At 39.9% G+C, this 19,378-nt stretch overlaps 3 protein-coding genes across 6 annotated transcripts in view; 2 read left to right on the forward strand and 1 right to left on the reverse strand.

Moving 5' to 3' along the window:
* Positions 1–1,172, reverse strand: part of relch (RAB11 binding and LisH domain, coiled-coil and HEAT repeat containing) — a 32,077-nt gene extending 30,905 nt beyond the window's left edge. For 2 of the 4 annotated variants that reach the window (XM_029457299.1, XM_029457298.1), the window contains exon 1: positions 622–1,169. In XM_029457299.1, coding sequence (XP_029313159.1) covers positions 622–1,078 — 457 coding nt within the window. In that variant the 5' untranslated portion in view covers positions 1,079–1,169. Of the gene's footprint in view, positions 1–621 lie in introns of all 4 variants that reach the window. The other 2 variants (XR_003834189.1, XM_029457297.1) reach the window with 2 other exon arrangements.
* Positions 998–12,534, forward strand: pign (phosphatidylinositol glycan anchor biosynthesis, class N). Its single transcript, XM_029457303.1, has 29 exons — positions 998–1,822; positions 2,184–2,450; positions 2,557–2,678; positions 2,912–3,010; positions 3,208–3,314; positions 3,576–3,700; positions 3,819–3,949; positions 4,042–4,161; positions 4,755–4,795; positions 4,878–4,937; positions 5,083–5,175; positions 5,387–5,442; positions 5,713–5,791; positions 6,139–6,321; positions 6,447–6,586; positions 6,899–6,998; positions 7,173–7,265; positions 7,564–7,655; positions 7,957–8,062; positions 8,152–8,260; positions 8,916–9,018; positions 9,135–9,237; positions 9,651–9,737; positions 10,216–10,271; positions 10,610–10,685; positions 10,849–10,922; positions 11,194–11,236; positions 11,328–11,380; positions 11,490–12,534. Exons 2-29 carry the CDS (start codon positions 2,224–2,226, stop codon positions 11,611–11,613), a joined length of 2,802 nt encoding a protein of 933 aa, XP_029313163.1. The 5' UTR covers positions 998–1,822; positions 2,184–2,223; the 3' UTR covers positions 11,614–12,534.
* Positions 12,535–15,396: 2,862 nt separating this feature from the next.
* gpr141 (G protein-coupled receptor 141) lies at positions 15,397–17,626 on the forward strand. The gene is made up of 2 exons (XM_029457986.1): positions 15,397–15,556; positions 16,140–17,626. Exon 2 carries the CDS (start codon positions 16,140–16,142, stop codon positions 17,055–17,057), a length of 918 nt encoding a protein of 305 aa, XP_029313846.1. The 5' UTR covers positions 15,397–15,556; the 3' UTR covers positions 17,058–17,626.
* Positions 17,627–19,378: the final 1,752 nt, after the last annotated feature.

Here is a 19,378-nt window from a genome sequence, read left to right on the forward strand (position 1 = left end):
CAGCTTTTATTAATAAACCAATGTAATATTTATCTCCCTCGCTAAGTAGAAACAACTGGCACAAAGATGTAGGTTCCAACCAAATTCAGGATGTATAACGCCCTGCTGTATCCTCTTTACCGAGACACTGTAGCCCTTTTTTCAATTTCAAATTTGCTTTATTAGCAAGAGAGTTCAATAGAGTATTGCAAAAGCAAGTTGTAGAAGCCTTCTCTTAAATTTCTTGCCTCTCTTTTTCCTTTCCTGTATCTGATCCTGAACTCTCACCTAAAGAAAAGGGCAGCGTGTATTTCCCTACAGGGATCCATTACATCAGGATGATTATAAAAGCTCTGTCAAAGTATCAATAATCCATCTCATCCAGCGAGACAGTGTGGTGTAGCCTAATCACATGTATGTGGTCATGCAGTCAGTATGTCAGCCAACACAGCTGACCCTCGAAACCCGCTTGTTGGCTGCGGGCCCTGGACCGAGAAGACAGGTGCAGCAACCGGATAACGCTATCTCCTGATCGATTGGCTTCCAAATACAGTGTTTTAGGCTAATGTTAGCTAGGCAGTGGGGTGACTTTATAATGCAGCTACGTGACTAGCACTATGAGCTCATATTAACGTTACTTACTCAGTGGTCCTCCAGGTCCGAGTACCTGGTCTTTGGCAGGCGGAGTGCCGCTCTGTCGCTCGAAGTTGCCAGGGTTAGAGAAATAATCCCTCAACCTCGGAAGCTCTCTGCCTGCTTCCAACAGTTCAGTGTGAAACTCCAGGGCCGTGAGGATGTATTGGTCCCGTAATAGCTGAGAAGCGATACCATCTACAGATATCCGTGTCTCCGCGGTGCCGGCCATAGCGGAGGTGGCCGCGACCGAGACCGAGACCGAGCCCTCCCCGCTCGGGCTTGTCCGGTTGCTAGACAGCAGAAGCGTCGGGGGCTCGGCGTCCCCAGACGGGGAGCAATGATTACCTGGCGGCGGCCCTGGCGCCCCATCACTTGGGCTTCTCTCTGTGTCAACTGTTTCATTAGGACGCCGTTCAGCCTCTTCCTCAGAATCACTGAGATTAAACGGGTTGACCGACGCCATTTTTGCACTATAAAGATTTTTAGCTAGCTTAGCTAATCAGAACCGCTTCTTCCTGAATGGATGCTAGCTATGGTTTGGTAGGTGGCTTTCACAAGGGAGGGAAATGCGAAGCTGTGATTGGTCAAATTTGAGAGAAGTTATCCCAAATCCCGCCTCTTTTATGGGATAATGAGAAATGATTGGATAATGGCGAGACAGAAAGGAAAACTGGGCAGGGCACATTTGACAGCTGATAGCCGATGTGAGCTAATGTGTTGTCAAAGAACCACAAGCTGTGAAAATAAAAACTCACAGTGAAACTACACTGGAACACATATATTTAGATAATAAAAGTCAATGCAGCATTTTTTATTGATTGCTTTTTAAAAGAGAGCTCGCTCGGAAATAAATATTTTAACTACAGTACCCACAATTCAGCAGCAAAGTACACACGTCAACGTAAAACGTCAGAATCACAACAAGGAAGTGGATGCTCAGTGTGTCTGCATTTCTTGTACTAATCTTATTAGAAAGAGCGACGGTTGCTTTTGTAAAAGGACGCACTTAAAGATTACGCTCATCTTGTTGTGTACATTAAAGCCTCAATCTTTCGCGCTCTCTGGATATATAATCAGCTACGAAGATAAAATGAAATCTAAATCAGGTGAATGGGTAGTAATAACTTAGATAGTTTTGCTCTCCCATTCATCCATCAACGAGACAGCGTCCCCCGTTTTTATGGGCAGATTCCACTGAAGTCACATACATGGTAATACATTTTTGCATACCCTAAATATGCAGGTCACTCTCTTGTAAATACGCTTTAATAAATTAAATGTACCGAACTCATTATGTCTGCACGTTGGCTAATGGCATATGGTGACAGAAGGATTACCCCTGCCCGTAAGCAGTCTTTACATGGTGCATATTATGGCTTAATTATATAATACTGAACCTTTCTAAAACGTCCTTCTCTATTTGAACTAACCTCTTAATCCTGAACTGTATAACTATATGTTTGTCCATATTTGCCTCAGTCTTTTTTATTCTTTCTTTAATTCTGTCTCTTTTTGTTTTCCCGTATCACATGCAAACATATCAAACCTTCTTTCCTTCGTCTCCCCCCCAGGTTGCTCTGCAGTCCCAGCACAGTGTTTACACTCAAAATGAAGATGATCACCTTCCTGCTGGTTGGACTGATAGTCCACGTGATCTTCTTCCTCTCTATCTTTGACATCTACTTCACCTCTCCCCTGGTCCATGGCATGACACCTCAGGCCACACCGCTGCCCCCACCTGCCTCTAGACTGGTGTTAGTGGTGGCCGATGGTCTCAGAGCAGACAGCCTCTTCACACTCCTCCCCAACGGCTCATCCAGGGCCCCATACTTGAGGTTGGGAAACTGAGTGTTTGTGTATTAATTTGTCCAGTACAGGAAGCAGTTTGTATACATCTGCAATGAGTTTTTATTTTTTTGTGTGTTTGTTTCTCAATATCAGGAATGTGATGGAGGAGAAAGGTACCTGGGGTGTGTCACACACACGTGTACCCACTGAGTCTCGTCCGGGACATGTTGCTCTCATCGCTGGCTTCTATGAGGATGTTAGTGCTATTGCTAAAGGTAGGTGTACATGTTGATACAGAATAGTCTATGGGGAAGATTAAAAGGACAGTTCACCCCAGTTTTATGTAGGAACTATTTTCTTTCTACCGAACTACACTCGCCAACCGTATCACTGCGCAGAAAGAAGCGTGCATCCACTCATGGACGAGAGGCTCACTCTGTGGGGGGGACTACTGATGTGTCTGTTTGTGACTGCAAGTGCAATGACCTTGTTCTGTGTGTGTGTTCAGGCTGGAAGGAGAATCCTGTAGAGTTTGACTCTGTGTTTAATGAGACCAGACACACCTGGTGCTGGGGCAGCCCTGATATTCTGCCAATGTTTGCTAAAGGTACACAAGCAGAGACATGCACACACACTCGCACAAACAACACACACCGACCCACTAACCTAACTAATTTTTAAAAAAAAATCACAAATAAAGACTATCAAAAATGTTTATTTTGCGTATTACTTTTACTTTACTACTTAAATGTTTTGATTATTTGAGAACTAGATTTTTAGAATGTTGTGCTGTGGTTCTTCCAGGAGCCAGTGGAGACCATGTGTATACCCACACATACCCAGCAGAGGAGGAGGACTTTGCCTCCACAGACGCCTCCAGGCTGGACAGCTGGGTGTTCACGCAAGTCAAAGTATGGTATTGGAATTACTAACAATAATGATGCATGTTGTGATGAATCTGGTGATAATAAATACTGATTAAGTCATGGAATTTTAGATTATTTTGCTTGTGTAAAGCTCATATTTTCCACTGTCAGCGAAGTTAAAGGTTGTTTATTTGTGCAATAATGCATTTTCATGTTTCATGTTTAGTGCCAGACTCTCCTGGTATTATCAGCCAGGATTTTCACTTTTAATAAATTCAACTATGTTTATTTTTCTCTCTGCACCAGTCCTTCTTTCAGTTAGCAAAGTCTAACTCCAGTCTGAAGGCCAGTCTGCTGGAGGATGAGAATATCTTCTTCCTGCACCTGCTGGGCATCGACACAAACGGACATGCTCACAGACCAATGTCCCAGTAAGAGATGTGTTATGAGGATTTCTTGTTGTTTTTATTGCACTCCACATACCATGAAATGAGCAAAGCAGCATTGACTTAAGTAGTGGTCTTTATCTTGTATTTGTTTTTTGTTTAGGGAGTACCTCGACAATATTGGCCTGGTAGACGCTGGTGTAGCTGAGCTGGTGTCTATGGTCGAAGACTTCTTTGGTCATGATGGCAGAACGGCCTATGTGTTCACCTCTGATCATGGCATGACAAACTGGGGTAAGATTCTTGTTTGTGTACGTGTGACTTTATACTGTCTGGAACATATGAATTCACTGGAGTCTTTGTTATATAATCTTTTGTTTCTCCAGGTTCACATGGTGCGGGACTTCCCTCTGAGACGCACACCCCTTTAGTGGTGTGGGGAGCCGGAGTTCATTATGCCCACAAAGTCACTGAACCCCAACCGTACAGCGACGGCTACTTACAAGGTGCTAAACTCATGCACTGTGCTCACATCTGCTCACATCTGCTCACCTCAATGTGTCTCAAGCAGGTTTATTAGCTTCAGTTTAGGACCCAGGTTCTTCTACACCCTTAAAGACGAAAAATGATATCGGTAACGCTATATATTAAAGTTAGTTAATTGGTAATAAGTCCTTATACGATGCTTGGTAACATTATTATTTTTTAATAAGACTATATAAGTGTTAATTATAGTATCATAAACATGTTTATTGTTAGATTATAAGACATTTAGAAACACTTAAGTTTCTTCTAATTCTTTAATAGCATTACAAATACATTTATTGAGTTTAACTAATTTATGTACTATGTCATTGTCAAACCTGAACAAAGATATGTTTCTGCTTTTTTTAAATGAATACATATTATCTACATACTATTTGGAAATGCATACCAAAATAAATGTTTTAAGGCAATGTGGAATTTTGTATTATATATAAAATTATATATATGTTTTAAATATATATATATATATATATATATATAACATGAATGTTCTATTTTTTTTTAACTATCTGTTTATTGACATTGTTGTGCTGATGCCTACTGTTTCTCTCAGATTGGAAACTGGAGCACCTTCGTAGAGTTGACGTGAATCAGGTAAAGGTCATCTCCCTTTTTAATGATGTAACTGTCATCAATTGTTATAGTATATTAAAATATTTGTTATTGTTTTCTGCAGGCAGACATTGCTCCCCTCATGGCTTCTCTGATTGGAGTGCCCTTTCCTGTTAACTCTGTTGTGAGAATATTCTCATCATTTCTATCATAGAAAGTTGTTTGTTAGTGTTCATGGCATCATTAAATGTCTCAAAATGGATTTTGAAAATACACTCCAGTGACAATCAGTTAGTTAGTATACATGGTGTGTGTTTGTGTCTCTTCAGGGTGTGTTACCTCTTCTCTACCTGAACAACAGTGACCAGTTCAAGGCGGAGAGCATGTACACTAATGCTATCCAAGTGCTCGAGCAGTACAAGGTATACAAGCATTCAGCTTTGCTATGACTGCTGCTCAGTATTATCTGTTGCAATTATACTTTTTTAACAACAACTTTAACATGATAGTTTTAAACACTGTGGCATTTCTCAGGTCTATGTTGAGATAAGCTTATTGCCGAACATGTGTTGTAATATAGTAATTCTGTTATAAATCTGTGGTGACTGAGCTACACTGTGTTTGTGTCTGTAGATGAAAATGACCCAGAAAAAGGAGATGACTTTGCCTTTTCTCTTCACCCCATACCAGTAAGTACAATTAGTGAGTTAATGACGTGTAATAACTGTGAATTAATTACATACGTTTTCTGTGTTTCATTTTTAATCATGTACACAGTGTGCAAGGCTTGGAGATATTTGTTCAGTAGGAGTTTTGTTGGCCTATGCAAAAAAAAAAAAAAAAAAAAGAGCAGGGCAATGCATTGTTGATATTATTGTTGTGGAAGTATGAAGGCAAATGAAGCAAAGTCGAAACATTTAAATGCAGTTCTCGGTCTTTATTGCTCGCTGTTTTTCTAGACTGCTGACTGAGTCAAAACAAGCAGAATTCATCCACATGGCCAGAATACTGATTCAGCTGGAGAAGTATGACAATGCTGTGAGTATCTGGAATCAGCTTATAGGCAAATTAAGAGTTGTACAAGTGAATTAAAGTCAAGTACTAAAATACTTTAAGCTGGTGTTAACTGACTTAAAGTAAGTAGTGATGTATGTAGTGACCAATGATGTTGTGTAACACTCCGCTGATGTTGCAGTGCAAAGATGGTCACTGTTAGGGCTAAAGGATTTGGAGAAAAAAATCTAATTGCAATATTTGTGTATGCCGTCTACATCAATAACCCTACTACTAGTTACTTTTTTCTGTTACTTTACATTCCTTGCTGTTTGATCTCATATATCTGCTTCTGCTAAAGTGCTCCGTTTCATTTCCCTTCGCCTCGTCAGATCTCTCTGTGTCGGTCTCTGATCGCTCATGCTCTGGAGGGCCTGGCCTACTACCACACCTACGACAGGTTCTTCCTGGGTTGCAGCGTGGTGCTCGGATTTGTAGGCTGGACCTCATATGTCATCCTGGTCATACTGAAGACTCACGCCACCCTCGACCGACACCCCAGTCTCCTCAATGAGGTCGGTGCCATACGCTACCATCGCTCGTTCTTTGCCTCTAAAGATCCCCTTTCAAGACGAGTTTATGAAACTTGAATGCCTTGCTAAAATGACATTTTTGCTGTGTCTCCGCTGTATGTGTGCAGAGACCCAGCCATACCTTGGCAAGGCTGTGTGTTTGTGTGACAGTGGTGATCACTGTGTTCCTGCTTGTCCAAAAGAGCCCCATCACCTACTACATCTACTGCCTGCTGCCTGTCCCTGTGTGGTACTCTGTGCTTAAAGAGTGAGTAACGCACACATCTGCACACATAATGTGTAAAGTTCCTGCATGCTGTTCTCAGAGAGTTGGGACACAACACACAGGAAATATCAAAAAAACACATCAATGGAGATCTCAACAATCAATGAATCAGTTTTTCATTGGATGTAATTTACCTCACACATACTTGTTCTTGCATGTCTGGCACAGCTGCAATGAGGTGCTAATGAGATCCTTTGAAGTGGTGTATCCCTTCATGTTCCTCCTCTGTAAATGGATGAAAGCACGGACAGACTTTGCAGTTTTCTTTCTTTTCTCCCTTTTAACACATGTTAGGTCTGGGACTCTCACAGATTTGGTTCGCTTGGCTCCTTCTCTGCCACTGTGGAAATGTTTTGGCTATTTTGTGCTGGTGGCGTTTGGCATCGAGCTACTGGTAGGAGTCTTTACTGTCTTCTAATATACAGTTAAAGGCTTTGTTCTGCAGTACACTTGCAGCGTTACTTATAAGCCTTTAGTTGACATCCAGTACAATGTATAGGAATGTCCGTGTGTGCAGTATGAGGTTCCTCATGTGACGTGGGTGACAGTTTACCTTTGCTGCCCCCAGGTGGTGAGTTTCTTCCATCGCGCCATGCTGACTGTGGGCCTGGCTGTGCTCTCTCTCTGGCCCCTCCTGTCGGGACTCTTCAGCAAGGCCAAGGTGACTATGTTATACATCAGTACTGCAGCCGTCACGGTTCTGTACGTCGTGGTATTTGAATATGTCCTCAACTGAAAAGGTTTTGGAAATGTATGTGTCACAACAAGTTGAGAAATTTCTCGAAAAACATAATTTCCGTCTCGACGGATGTATTTCTAACTACCATCAGCTTTATGGAGAAATCCAACGTGTATTTTGCACTTTGTAAGATGCGTCTACTCTCAGATAAATATCTAGTTTGTTAAGTCAAGAGATCACACACAGTATCTAACTATATGACCTCATTGTCTCCGTCCAGTCCCGTTCATGCAGCTGGTGTCTGGGCTGCCTGTGTTTGGCTGCTTTCCCCCTGATGCCTGTTGTGGGCAGAGAGCCTAACGTACATCTGGTGTGAGTGCTTCCTTTATTTGCTTACATTTATCAGAAAGTTTACCAAAGTGTCCCGCCATGACTCAAAAGCCACATTAAGCTCTGTCCGTTACAAGGGAAATAACAGAGTGGTGACATTTCTTTACTAAAAATCAACAGTCGATATGGTTGGAATCAATATATCAAAATGTGGTAAATGACAACACTTTGTCAAATAGACTTAACGGCAGCGTTTTTATTAAACATATATTGTGTAAAATGAAGCCGTGTGTTGCAGACATGTCTGTATTAATGACGTAACATACGATGTTTGTTGGCTCAGTACCTGTGCAGGTCTGCTCACTCTCTTCACTTCTGCCTGTTACCTCTGGTCATCCCAACGGAGAGCGCAGCTGCACCTCGGAGACAGACAGCAGTTTTTCACCCAGGTAACGACAACACGCGTCATGTGTTGTGTGATTGTGTTTGTGTCATTGCATTTTTCTAAAAATAAATGATCACCTGTCAAACTCTACAGATGATCCATGTGGCGGTGTGTGCGTACGTGCCGTCGCTCACGCACTCCAGCCTGCAGCAGAAACAGGGCCTGCCACTTCTTAATCAGGTCATCAGCTGGACCACATTAGGTAGCACAAGACACCATCTGTCCATGTTCCAAGAGATTATAATCTTATTTATGTGTTTATTTATGTCATTTTTAAAATATTGATCAGATCTTTAAGACATAAATCTAATTATTTTAGCCCTGGCTAGATCCCACAGGTCGTACAAAGTCTTGAAAGATTGGAAATTGCTTATTTTAACCGTGAATTTGAATATAATCCTTGAAAACAAAGTCTTAATTATTAACATAATCTAATGTTTCATCTACACAATCACTGTTTTCGTGTGTTCACTCGTCATTCATAGCTAAATACGTCTTCGGTTGATCCCTTATTCTGGAAATTAGCAGTCATTAAATAATCATGATCACATGCATAATATAAACAGCTGTTGAAGTAAACAAAGTGTTTGTATACATTATACATGAATTCTGTAAACCTATTTTTCGCAAATGCATTCATAGTAAAACTTGATGTGATGATTAAGGCTTTGAGAGTCTGGAAATGTTTTGGTTTAGGGACCTTGAAAGTGCTTGAATTTGACTGATAAAAAGCTGTGCGAACACTGATTCCTTCTCATTAACTTACATTCTAAAAGTAAGAAGTGATGGTTAAAATGTCACATCCTGCACTCTGCCTCTGACGCAGCACACCTCACCTGTCTCTCCTCTTTTCTCAGCATCTTCTATGCTGGTTCCATTGTTGAGCTCTACACGTCTTTTCCACCGACTGCTCAGCATCTTCCTCTCTCTCACAGCCACATACCTGCTGCTCAGCACCGGGTAGGACAAGAATATTACACACACACACATCATGCAGCTGCACTGACACGTCAAATTATGTCTCGGTCGAGTTTTATCGTCACAGCGAAGCTACAAAATGAGTTTTCTCCCACCAGGTCAGAGGCTCTGTTCCCCCCCGTGCTATCGTGGTTGATGTTTGTGTGGATCAACATTGAACAGGAAGCTATGCTCGCTCAGGGTGTCTCTGGCAGACGAGAGGTAAAACTGTTAAGTGTCCAAACTTAAATTCTGTAGAGTAGCGTGAAGTACGTGACACATGAGAGGCAAGTGTGTGTCGATTGTACTATAGGCTTCTACAGAATTTAGATAACATTTACTGCTACTTTATACATATTTCCCCTCTATTTGTATCTCATTTATGTCAATATATATTCTGGAGCCTCTACTTATCTGCTCTGAAGGGTTCTGCTGTAACATGTATCTACTATTCACTCCTTTAATGGCATTTCTTAATCAAACAAACAAGGAAATCCCTCATAACATTCTGTAATCTGTGGGGTTACATAATGTCCACAAGGTCTCAGTACTAACTTATCGCTATCGTGTGTTTGGGTGTGTCTATGAATGTGTGTGACGTGTATGGGCATGCTTTTGTGTGTGTTTTCTTTCAGCTCTCCACTATTGATTTCTCTGCAAACATCGACATCACCAAGATCCGACAACTGAAGTTGGATGACATCAGAAGATCTTATTTTTTTGTATCCTATTTGCAACAAGTCAATAAAATAACCTAACTGGCACCAGTTATTTAGCAGGTGTTGTTCAGACCAAACTACAGTATATCTGACGCGTGCACTCAGAGTTCAGATCTCAGCCAGGTGTGTCTGGGACGCCCACTGCTGTAATGTTGGATTGAATGAATACAAACCACAATTGTCTTACCAAGGCGTGCAAATCTGGACGGCAACAGTTCCTATTCTCAGCGGAAACAAAATTCCAAACTGAAGCAGTTGTTGATCACTGGCGGCCCCTACCGGCCCTTTAAGAGGAGTCATGACTCAGCAGTCAATAACAATATAAAACAGTTGATAAAATAGGCTTATCTCTACCGGAGATAATTAGATTATCATTTTAAAAAAGTTAACATAAATTGTTTAATATTTGAAATGTATAATTACAAATGATGAACTAATAAGTTTAACTTCACATCTTTCCTTGACCATACACTTTCTTCAGGTATTTTTTATTATAACTGCTTTCTTCGGCACAGGGAACATAGCTTCCATTAACAGGTGTGTACTGTAGGTCTTTATAATATATATTTATATTTGTGTGGTAAATGGTAGGAAGTGGTTGAGCATGCCTGGTATGAAACTGCTTGATGAAGTGTGTTAGCAATGTATCATCTGAATATAGGAAGGAACCCTGTAATCTGAGTAGACTCATACTTTCTGTGCATCATGTTTGGACCAGCTTGTGTAGTGTTACCTTGGTACTTAATGTGAGGTTGCCTACATGGCACTAGTTCATTATGTCTTATGTACTGTAAGTAATCTAAGGAGCTGAATCTCTCAAGACAGATTTGTGCTCTGAATTCTGAAGTCACTTCCTTCTTTTTCCTTTCGTCTAGTTTTGACCCAGCGTCTGTTTACTGTTTCCTCACTGTCTTCAACCCCTTCATCATGGGAGGGCTGATGATGTGGAAGGTACCATTGTTTAAACATTTTCTTGTTATGGTATCAACTGCGTATCTGTATACTCTTGCAGATTGAGACTAGTCATAATCTATTGATACATCTGTCTGGGAAAAATACTTAAATATGTTTTAATCTCACTCTCAATTCATTTTTATATGTTTTATTCTTCCAGGTGATCATTCCATTCATAATAGTAATGTGTACATTTGAGACCATCCAAGTTGCAACACAGCTCTCATCCAGAAGGTAACTCTCTGCCACGGCCTTCAAAATAAGAGACTCAACATGAATACATTTTTTTTTTGTGTGTGTGTGTGTGTGTGTGTGTGTGTGTGTGTGTGTGTGTGTGTGTGTATGTGTGAATGTGTGAATGTGTGAATGTGTGAATGTGTGAATGTGTGAATGTGTGAATGTGTGAAGAGGATGTCAATCTGCTATTGTTGTGGATGTTTTGATATAAAAAGATCTTACTTGTGACGCTTTCCTTCCGTTCGTTTGTCTCTGTTTCTTCTTTCAGTCTGTTCCTCATCGTCCTGGTCATCTCTGACTTGATGGCTCTGGTAAGTCTGTTTGAAAGGTTGGGGTTGAATGTTGTGTTAAAGGATGCACTGTTCTTTATCTAATTATTTAACTAACTCTTTCTCTCTTCAGCACTTTTTCTTCCTGGTGCAGGACTACGGCAGCTGGTTGGACATTGGCACAAGGTAAGTGGGACATGCATGTTCCTGCACCTCCTCTTTCCTTGTGCCTACACATCTGCGACGTATACACCTGAACATAAACATATTTAACTTATTTCTCCGTCTCTTTCAGCATTAGCCATTATGTGATAGTGATGTCGATGACCATCTTCCTGATGTTGCTCAGCGTGGTCACACACATTCTCACCTCACAAAGACTCATTCTGTGGAAGAGATCCAAGACACACTTCCCCTAAATAAACATTTGTTTGTGTGTATGTGGATGCACACACACACACACAGAGGAGTTAAAGCACATGTTTAGTATTTATTTGGCTTTTACATATGATTTTTCTAGATATTTTTCATTAGCATTTGCCTTATTAAGCCAGAGTTTGTTTGTATAACATTTGGGATCATGTTTTAGGGCTCGATATACTCTGTACTACTGTGCAAAGGTCTTACACCACTTGGATATATTCTCCTGTGAACATTACATGTCGGTCTACAACAGAGAACTTCAGGTTTACATTCTCAACAGTTGTTGTCTTCCTTGTATTAATATAAAATAAACACTTACTACTTAAATGGTTTTATAAGGACATTTTCCAGAGTTGCCTAAGTCTTTTCCACAGTACTGTTTGCACTGTATTCTTTTGTACACTCAGTCGCTGGTTTTACATTAATCATTGATGAATTGACTAAGGCTACTTGAATATTTGACTGTAAATTATGTCTTTGCCAAGGCTGCTAATTTATGATCCACCAAAGAAAGGTAAAGCGTTAACTATTTTAATGATGTATTTCCTGTGAAGCTGCCTCAGACGTCTCCTCGTTCAGAAGGAAAAGTGAGTTATTTAAATGTATTGGGACTTTATGTTTGTAACAATAAAAGTTAGAGGGTGGAATGTAAACAGGAATGTCCATAAAGGGACTTGTGTGTTGTACTTCCTGCAAACAGTAACAGAATTAAACTAGGTGCCAGTGTGTTGTGCTCTGTTTGTACATCATGGTAACCGTAGCCATGGGCTGAGCTTAGAGACTCTGGTTGGGAAAGTAGAGCTTGACTGCTTGTTGCATTTGGGAAACTTGTAAATGTCTGTACATAAGATTGTCGAGATGTGCTGCAAAAAACTTATGTTTAGTTTGTTTAAATAAAATAAAAAACACAAAAAAACCTTTTTCTGCCACAATGTTTTCCATATGCAAATTTAGGACATTCTGAACTCATGCATTGCCAAACTATTACTGAAACCTTAAGAAACTTGTGTCACCTTGCTTTGTGGGTAATTACAAAGGGTTATCATCCACGTCCCTCCATTGGGAAATGAAATGAAGTGTTTTCTGATTATTGTAATGAATAATAAGTCCACACATGTCAGATTCATCGCAGCCTCAAAGGCCTACAGAGTCCTCCCTCCACTGGAGTTACAGTATGGACACCCCTTAACTTAATGTTTGCAAATGTTTTAATACGAGATTAACATATTTGTTCTAGCACGACCACATCCTCTCTCACTTCTGCTATTTTAAATTAGCCAATACTTTGACTCAATCGTGTAAAGTTGACTATAAGCCGTCTAGTTTTATGCATCGGTGTGACGGATCTCGATGCAATATTTACCAGCAGTAGCTTATTTAGGTGAGATGTGATCGGCCTCTGAGACAAATGACTTGAAATGTTGCTTACTGTTTGTAAAATAAGACATATGCTTCCATGGAGTACATACTAATTGAGATCCAAACAACTCCCATAACAAGAGATATAAAACGGTGGTAACACTTTCTATGGCACCCATGTCTATAATGCATTATACACATATACTTATAATCTGCTTATGAAACATTTACCCAAAGTTAGCTAACATTGGCTAACATTAGCTATCATAAGCTGCTGGTTATATACCCATGGATGTATAAAGAACTGGATACAGTGTTGGAAGCGGGACCCCGTTCATTCTTATGAACGTTGCTCAGTTGTGCATGTAGCCAATTGTTAAAATGTCCAGATCTTCTGCATCTATTGGGATCATAGATCAAGCCCACTGGCATTTATTTTCACCCAGTTCCCATTCACATGATTGGATCTGGATTCTGCTTTTAGTGAGTTTTATAACTTTAGAACCAAATGATTTAAATACGAGTAGATGTCTCTTTAATATGTCAATAGGGGAAAGTCTTTATAGGTCCAATGGCTTCACTTGAAGGACATGCAAGTCGTAAATCCACGGTTTGGCCACTTTTAAAATTGTTTTTAAAGCCTGGCGCTCTTTCTGGGGAATTGGTCTTACCAGACCAAGTATGCTAAGCCTGTATCCGCAAAGTTAAAAAAACAAACACCTTAAGTGGGTTTAATTGAGGAACAGTGCGTTTCATTTGTAAGAGTTAGACTGTGTAATTCATTTTCTTAAATCTTACACTCACTTTTATTTTGCATTATTATCTAGACAGCAATACATCTCTACTTTGTGTGAGATTAATGTAATTAAATGCAATAATCACACTACTATTGTTTCGGTGGTGATCAATCTGTTTCAGTGTGTCAGTAGCAAAGCTTTGAATTTCTTTTGGAGGGGGGTGATGTAAGGTGTGTTTGCTGACAGTGTTTGGTGCTAGAAAACCACTCTACAGCACCCGAGTCCTTTATTGTGGTGGAACATTAGATTATTCCTTCATTTGGAGCATGCCTCACATTTGATTTGCTCCATAACATGCAACACGTTATAGGGCAGCGTTGGCACTTGCGCAGTAGTGGTTTCTGTTTGTGTAGTTGATCTAATGATTGTGTGCGAGGCACCCAGCAGGCTGCTCTGTGGTACATCACCTCCTCGTGAAGCCACAGTAAAGCATAAGATTATAGGCAGGGCTCAGATCTCACACAATGATGGTAAAGAGCAGCTACAATCTGTATATGTAGCTCAGCTGCAAGAACAACACAGCACAGGGAGGTTCCACTTCTGTTCCTGGCAAAGTCACTATGAAAATTTGTCCACACTTGGTTTTATTCCACACTGGAAGTCACGTGTGCACTGCGACCAGCTGAGAACTCAACAGTGTATTAAAAAGAAAAAGCATAACCAGGAATAACAAGAAAAGGGTTTAATATATCACAACACAATCTGAACACTAGAGTCTGCAGAAAGCTTAAGTTATGAGAAATCAACATACAATACATTTTGTGTCTATCGTTTTGTCTTCTAAAGAGATTTTGGTGCAAGTTAAATGAATAGAGAGATCACTGCTTTCTATTCAAATAAAATGTGATTTGGTCATTGGGTGCTTTAAGTGAAATAATGAAGGCACAGGAAGTTATAATGCATTATAAGTGGTCATTGTTTGTTTTCAGTAAAGTAAAAAATATATCATTAAATCTAAAATGTGTCCAGCAATTATGAAGTATTATAATACTTGACCTTATGTGTTATTATTATAAAGCATTATAAATATGCACAAGTGTGTCTAACTATAAATAAACAGTGCTATAAGCAGATTATAATGTATTATAAGTATGTTTATAATCATAGTAAGTGATACCAAAATAGTTAAATGAACCTGGTTATTAAAGCTAAACCTCTTGTTTGTGCTTTAAACTGAAATGCAGAAGCTTCATCTGTATCTTTCAATTCTGCATTTCTTTTGGAGGCAGGTGCAGCGAAGATATAATCTGTTATTCTGCATGTTTAAGTATTTGTTTCTATGTCACAGGCTTTATGTTTGAATCCTCTGGTATTATCATGGCATACATGTGAAAGGTAATCTGTACTATATGTACCTGCAGTCCCCTGATCAACAAGGTGCTCGCTCTCCACTTTCACTTTCTGATAGTTTGCCTTTATTAAGTGACTGTTGGAGATACAAAATTACAAGTGTAAAAAGAGTTGTGAACAGAAAGAGGAAGCAGCCAGTTCTGTGGTTGTGCATACATGTGTGCAACACTTTTCTTAGTAAGAATGCACAAACACACTATGCAAAACTGGACGGTGGTTTCATGACTCATATATACAGACAAAGTTGATGTTCATAAGTTGGCATCCATATGCACACATGCATCGACACAGATACACCGGTTTGCTGTCGTCACGCACAGAGCTCTTCCCATGCTCGTGAATGTGATTTAATGCAGAGGACATAAACGTCCTTTAATGCCTTATTTTCACACAAAAGAGCGCTCAGTAGGCAGTTTGTCTTAGAAACAAAAAGGTACGTAAATCTGTTTTTCTAATTTTATGTTCATACATGATGCAATTCCCATTGCCGCATAATGTTCTTTTGATGATTGCAATGCGTAATATCTTTATTTCTAAACTTCACGATATTTAAATGCTTATAATTTGTGTTTTAGTTTAGTTAGTTTTTCCTCTTAAACTGATAATATGTATTATACTCCAGTGTCAACGACTTGATCTGGATTATGTGTTTAAATATGAGCAACATATAGTATGTCAATAAAATGTATTTATATATATATATATATATATATATATATATATATATATATATATATATATATATATAGTTATATATATATATATATATATATATATATATATATATATAGTTATATATATATTATATATATATATATATATATATATATATATAACCAACATCAATTTGCCTCCAGAGGCTTCACAATCTGTTCAGTGTACAACTCCCTCTATCCCTCCATTCTCTGCTGAAGAAACCTAGACTACAGGAAAAAATGGAATAAATAAGTAATTAAATAACTTCCTCTATCCATTCCTCCCCTGTTCTCTCCCCTCCCTTTCTTTCTCTATTAAAGATGGCTTCCACTGTAACTGAAAGCTCCTTCATTGGAGACTCAGACCTGCTGTATGATAACACACATCTTAATGAGTACCACACCGTCCTCCTGGTCATCTACACTGTGATTCTGCTCAGCGGCATCATCAGCCTCAGCCTGATGATACACATCATGAAGTTCAGCGTGTCTTCCATCACCTCCATCGCCGTACTCAACCTCATCTTCACCCACTTCGTCTTCCTGCTCACCGTGCCCTTCAGGATCTACTACTACGCGACTCATGAGTGGAGCCTGGGCCTCAAGTGGTGTAAAGTGGTCAGCGGCATGATCCACATCCACATGTACATGTCTTTTATCTTCTATGTGATCATCCTCATCTCACGCCTGATGTCGTTCTACAACAAAGCTGACTTGGTGACCTCCTGCCAGACTTTCCACGCGCTCATCGCCAGTGCAGTGGTGTGGATGGTGGTGCTTGTCGTGGTCCCTTGCATAATCTATTATTCCTACGGCAAAAACGCAAAGGAGGAGAGCTCGGGCAGCAATAACTCAACTCTGACACACTGCTTCCAGTTTGGCAACCACATAGAGTCTACTGTCAAGGTGTTCAACTACATAGTAAGCATCATCATCATAGTGGCGGCCGCCCTGCTCACAGGTCTCCAAGCCAACGTGCTGAGGGTTTTATACAGGAAGCACCACCAGGGATGCACCTCTCAGCAGGACTTTTGGGCTCAGCTGAACAGTCTGTGCTTTGCTCTCATCATGGTTGTCTGCTTCATTCCCTACCACATGTTCCGGCTGGGATACTTGAACAATCTCGACCTGCAGAATATCAACGAGCTGTTTCTGAGTCTGACCACTTTTAATTGTTTGGACATGCTCACCTTCTTGGGGAGGAGAACCTGCAACATGTGCTTCCCGAGAAATATTTGACAACTGTTGTGTTCAATATACTTTATTTGGTCACTTTAAGTGTTCTTTACAGCCTTATCAAAGTGTTAAATAAGAACATTGTTAATGTGCATCTTGATGAAACTATGCAAACACACATACAGAACTGATTATATAGGATTAAAATAAAAAATAAAAATAAGACTGATGAAACATAATGTTTACTCAATGGCTGTTTTATGTTTCAATCCTACGACTGTGGCGAGAGGTAGGACATGCAATAAAAGGTTGCCTCTTAAACTGTGTTTCTCTTCATGAAAATGTTGAAAGAATGTGACATGACGGGAAACTGTTGTTTGCTTATGACTCAAAACGAATGAACTCTTGCCACCTGCTGGTCTTTGTTTGTGCAACACAGGCTGCCAGCTTGAAATGTGTAATGTTACGTTATACTATTGGTCTTTGGTATGTTTTAATCCAAAATGACTTCACGTGAAAAACATGTGAGTGGAAATTAAATATATATATATATATATATACACACTTCAACATATTTGCTCACACTTAACCTCTGCCTATGTACATAGCTGAATAAATGTCTGAAATTGTTACTCCACCATTATTTTGTGAAACATTACCTCAAGCCTCTTGGATCTCTTACCTTCTGCCCTCGGAGGGGGTGTTAGAGGCCCTGACTGATATACACTCATGCAGACAAACACACACACACACACACACCTGGTGATCCTTTCCTTTTGGTTTTTATGGCTCTGGGTTACTGTTTAACATCCCCACCCTACTTTGAGTTTGTTTAGTAAATCGATCTAATGACAGGGCTATGGTGGCGCCATCCAATGTGTCGCTCCATGAATTATCGGCCGTTCAGCTCTCCAACCTTCCCTTTTAATGTTGTCGAACACCTTCACCATTTTCTCAGTGTCGCTTAGACTAATGTCGCACTGAGGGGCTGCTCACTACGGGAGTACTAAGAGGACAACAGCACACCTGGATAAATGCACATCCCAGACGGAAACAGAAACACAGGTAAGTCAAAGTCCTCCTGTGAAGTCTATTATATTTGTAATGCTAAATATCCACATCGGCTGTTAGAATTAAGAGGTATACTGTCGTTTTAGTGGAGGCAGTGAAGCAGTTAATCAAGGAAGTTTGCAACATGTTCTGCTAAATCACGTGCTTGTATTTAGGCGCTCACGGTTCACACACTTTTATGTCCTGTAAAGAAAGTGTCCTGTATGATTTGAATGGAGGCTAAATACAGTGTGTAGTTCCCCAAATGTTCTAGATTATCAGTTGTGTTTTGTCCAGTGTGTTTAATGAGATAGTGTTCTCGCCTCTCTGTCCGCGTACAGCTTTTTAGTGAAAACAGATAAGAGTCACTTTGTCACTCATGCTGTGCTGTAACGATCATGTGATCACATTTCACCTGTACAAGGATGTCAGAGTGTTCCAGAGCAGCAGGGTGCTAAGCAGAACGATGGTAATACAGTCGTATCGATGCACGACCAATAAGATACTGCTACTGAAAATACAATAACTTGTTATCTAATGAAATAATACACTTACAATTCCTGTAATTTACTGTAATTAAAAAAATGACGTGCACAACCGCAGGGATATATTTGGCTTTGGCCAAAACATTGGATATGCATGGGGTGGACACAATAACAGAAACACTTGTACACTGTAATGTAATCCAAAAGTAAACTGTCTTTGTGAAGGTTGCAATGTTGAAGCTTTGTTGTGACTATATAGGATTGATTTCTAAAGGCTGTAGTGTGTGCAGTTGTATTATTTTTGCCTTAAATTGTGCAGGTGATTGCGTTAACACTGTTTACAGTCTGAAGACACATGGGCTTTACTTCAGCTGGAGAAATCCTTTGTCACATACAAGGGTTCTAAGTTTTACGTTTATTGACCACACACCTCCACACTTTCACTAAGTGCTGATATTAGCAGAACGAACAAGTGTAATACTCTAAATGTTGCATGTTAGAAGTGTTGTTGACTAGTTAAAGTGAGTCTTTCTATTCATTTGCACAAATCTAATATCATAGCAGTAGTTTAGAAACTGAACATGGCAATGAATAAAAAGCAAAGTAAAAGCTGATCCTTCAGGAGTTTTAAGAGTGAATATATTCTACTGCCCAGGTATCAGGAAGTAGTGGTTTACTAGAGTCAGTTGGGCGGCTGAACATCATCTGCAACTATTAAAACCTCTAATCTAAATAGAGGCGACAGTATTATGGCCGGTTCACACAGAGATAGCCTCTCAGCACTGCATTTTATGGCTTCAAAGAGCTATTGGTTGCTAAGCAGCTACGGTTTGTGCTTGACGTCCTGCT

This window comes from Cottoperca gobio, chromosome 20 (assembly GCF_900634415.1).
Source record: "Cottoperca gobio chromosome 20, fCotGob3.1, whole genome shotgun sequence".
Classification (NCBI taxonomy): Eukaryota; Metazoa; Chordata; class Actinopteri; order Perciformes; family Bovichtidae; genus Cottoperca; species Cottoperca gobio.